General features: G+C 64.1%; 2 protein-coding genes and 1 pseudogene across 2 annotated transcripts, besides 4 other annotated features; 2 read left to right on the top strand and 1 right to left on the bottom strand.

The window, feature by feature from the left end:
• On the bottom strand, positions 1-482 carry Tco025E_04986 (uncharacterized protein; the record flags this gene model as incomplete). The annotated part of the gene is made up of 1 exon (XM_029371890.1): positions 1-482. A coding segment is annotated over one exon (482 nt), but the record flags the coding sequence as incomplete, so codon positions are not given.
• Positions 483-560: 78 nt separating this feature from the next.
• Positions 561-635: a microsatellite.
• Positions 636-694: 59 nt separating this feature from the next.
• Positions 695-740: a microsatellite.
• Positions 741-784: 44 nt separating this feature from the next.
• Positions 785-818: a microsatellite.
• A 340-nt stretch (positions 819-1,158) lies between these two features.
• Positions 1,159-1,181: a microsatellite.
• A 117-nt stretch (positions 1,182-1,298) lies between these two features.
• Tco025E_04985 (putative membrane-bound acid phosphatase) lies at positions 1,299-2,840 on the top strand (the record flags this gene model as incomplete). The annotated part of the gene is made up of 1 exon (XM_029371889.1): positions 1,299-2,840. The coding sequence occupies one exon, from the start codon at positions 1,299-1,301 to the stop codon at positions 2,838-2,840; it is 1,542 nt and encodes a 513-aa protein (XP_029228044.1).
• A 257-nt stretch (positions 2,841-3,097) lies between these two features.
• The window catches only part of Tco025E_04984 (membrane-bound acid phosphatase), a 632-nt pseudogene continuing 619 nt past the window's right edge, over positions 3,098-3,110 (top strand).

Here is a 3,110-nt window from a genome sequence, read left to right as displayed (position 1 = left end):
AAACCCGGGTGGTTTTGAGCAACGTTGTCTCGAACAGTGCCGGGGTGGGTGTGGGCGTCGCCGCGGTGGCGTGTGGCTTCCTGCTTTCGTTGTTCATCATGCAGTTGTGCCCGATGCTGTTTTTGAAGGACTTCGGCGATGTGCAGGGCCGGTCTCGCGACGCCGCGGAGGCCGCCGTTGCTCTGCGGCAGTAAGGGTGATGGGAGGGGTGCGCCGGGCCCAAAGTCAGCGACCCCCGCGTTGCCCAGCAGCGGCGTCGTAGTGCAGGAGAGCGGGCGACGCGGGTGAACGCGGGAGATGCGGCGCGGCGCCTCGCGCGTGGGGGACAGCAGGAGGGGTGGGGGGGAGAGGGACGCGGAAAGGCAGGGAACACGTAAATGAGCTCCCCCGCAGAGAGCGGAGCAGTGCGGTTGGGAGGAAGCGTAGGGAGGCAGGAGGAGGCCGCTGCGTGGAAGGGAATGCACGCAGGGCCCACCCGGCATTGGTGCGGGCATGTCGCCGCCATTTATGCGCACCAGCGAAGAAAGCAATGAAGCTTCGGCCGCACAGAATATACCTAAAATAAGAAGGAGCGGGAGAAGGAGAGAAAAGAACAACAAGAATAAAAACGAAACAAAAAGGAAGAATAAGAAGAAAGTGAAATTAAAAGAGGCGGCAAATGTGTGTCGGTGGGGAGCAGGCTGTGAGGGGCCCCAGGAGGAGAAAGGGGAGGGAAAAATAAGAGGGGAGGAGAGGAGAGGCGTGTGGGTGTGTGTGCACAGAAGGGGCGGACGAACTCCGACCATGTTTGTTTGTTTTTTGTTTGTTTTTTTGTTTGTGCTTTTTTTCTCCTCTGTGGGTGGTTCGCCCGACACCCCGGCGGGGTCTCCTCGCGCGCCACAGGCCAGAAAAGCGAAAGGGATCACGTCGGCGTGCGAGGAGGGGAATGACGAAAAAAAATTTTTGTAGCAAAGGGAAATATATCTGAAGGATGAGGAGAAACACACAGCCCTGCGTAATTTTCCATGAATTTGTTTGTTTAGAGGAGGGATGGCTGCTTTTTTTTCTTTTATGGTTTGATCACGACCCGTGCGCCCCGTCCCACACATGCGCTGGCAGCGGCTTGTGCGAGGTGCCTTTCCCCGTCGTTGCTGCGGCCGGAGCCCCACTTTGTCCCCGCTTTCTCTGTCTCTCTCTCTCTCGTTCCTTCTTTTTTGTTGTTGTGCCGCCTGCTCGTGCGCGGCAGGTTGAGGAGACCTTTTTTTTTTCAGTCTAACGCAGCGGGGTAGGAACAGCGATCGACCCTGCCGCCGCCAGCAATGAACTACCGACCACTGACAGTCGCATGGTGCCTTGCCATCCTGCTGCTTGCCGTCACGGGCGCAAATGGCCTGTACGTGCTGGAGCTGGTGCAAGTGCTCCACCGCCACGGTGTGCGCCCGCCCCCGGCGGAGACCCCCAACCGTGCGAAGATGTGCAGCCCCAACGGCTCAAGCAACTGCACCGCCATCGCAAATAGAGGCGTGGAGCAGATGACGGCCATGGGGGCCTATATTCAGCAGCTCTACAGCGGCGACGCAGCGACCTCTGGCAGCGCCACGTGGTTTCAGTCGCCGTACGATGTGTCTGCGGTATACACCCGCGCCCTCGCGGACCCCGCCACGGCCCAGGCGGCGGCGGCGCTGCTGCGGGGCGTTTACGCCAAGGACGGCGCCTCCGCCGTCCCGACGGTCATCTCGGCGCCGCCCGAGCAGGACACCCTGCTGAACGTGGAGGCGTTTCCGTCGCTCTCCGTCGCCAAGAGGGTCGACGCGGCTGCGCTCAACAGGTCACTGGCGTCCGTTGTCGACGAGACGTTCCCCGATGCCGGTGTTCTGGGCGCCATGGGCGCGGAGGTAGGCCTGGATGCTGTCTGCTCGGCGCCCGCCAACAGGGTGGCGTGCTGCCAGCATCTGCAGAAGCTGGCGACGATGTACGCGGCGGCGGGTGCCACCGACGGCGCCCCCACCGTGATGGCGAACAGGGCCAAGCTGGACGTCGTTGCCGCTGCGGAGTTCCGCGCGCTGCAGGGCTACAACGCCAGCTCGCCCCTGGATGCGGCGCGCGGCAGCCTTGGCCAGCCGCTTGCGCAGGAGCTGCTCCGCAACATGCGCCAGAAGATGCTCCCCGAGGGCGACGCCAACCGCAACACGAGGAAGCTGATGCAGTACGCCCACGAGGTTCCCGTCGGCACGGCGCTTGGGCACAATCCGAGCGGCGTGACGCCACTGGGCGAGACGTTTCTGGTGGACCTTCTGCGCGACGACGCGACGCAGGCGTTTTTCGTGCGGCTGCGGTACGCAGTGCCTGGGAATGGCGCCGCCGCTGCTGCTGCTGCTGCTGCTGCCTTCCCGTTCCGGTGCCTAAGCGCGGCCAAGGTGCCGACGTCCGCCACCACGGCGGACGGCATCGTTTGCCCCTTCGACGACTTTGCTCGCTTTGTTGAGTCCAGCAGGGGCACGAGCCCGGCCGGGGCGGTCTGCTACCTTGACGAGGGGGTGAGGAAGGAGTTCGCGTGCGAAGTGGAGGGCGCCGCCCCGTCGCAGGCGTGTGCCCGCTACCGCGCCCTTTGCCCGTCGCAGGCGTGCCCCGAGGGCCATGTCTACGACGCGGGCAGCGGGGCGTGCAAAACCCGGGTGGTTTTGAGCAACGTTGTCTCGAACAGTGCCGGGGTGGGTGTGGGCGTCGCCGCGGTGGCGTGTGGCTTCCTGCTTTCGTTGTTCATCATGCAGTTGTGCCCGATGCTGTTTTTGAAGGACTTCGGCGATGTGCAGGGCCGGTCTCGCGACGCCGCGGAGGCCGCCGTTGCTCTGCGGCAGTAAGGGTGATGGGAGGGGTGCGCCGGGCCCAAAGTCAGTGACCCCCGCGTTGCCCAGCAGCGGCGTCGTAGTGCAGGAGAGCGGGCGACGCGGGTGAACGCGGGAGATGCGGCGCGGCGCCTCGCGCGTGGGGGACAGCAGGAGGGGTGGGGGGGAGAGGGACGCGGAAAGGCAGGGAACACGTAAATGAGCTCCCCCGCAGACAGCGGAGCAGTGCGGCTGGGAGGAAGCGTAGGGAGGCAGGAGGAGGCCGCTGCGTGGAAGGGAATGCAC

Source organism: Trypanosoma conorhini (genome assembly GCF_003719485.1).
Source record: "Trypanosoma conorhini strain 025E chromosome Unknown Tco_14.4_contig_00274, whole genome shotgun sequence".
Lineage (NCBI taxonomy): Eukaryota > Euglenozoa > Kinetoplastea > Trypanosomatida > Trypanosomatidae > Trypanosoma > Trypanosoma conorhini.
Note: the sequence above shows the minus strand (reverse complement) of the source record. Positions and strands in the feature narration are given on the sequence as shown.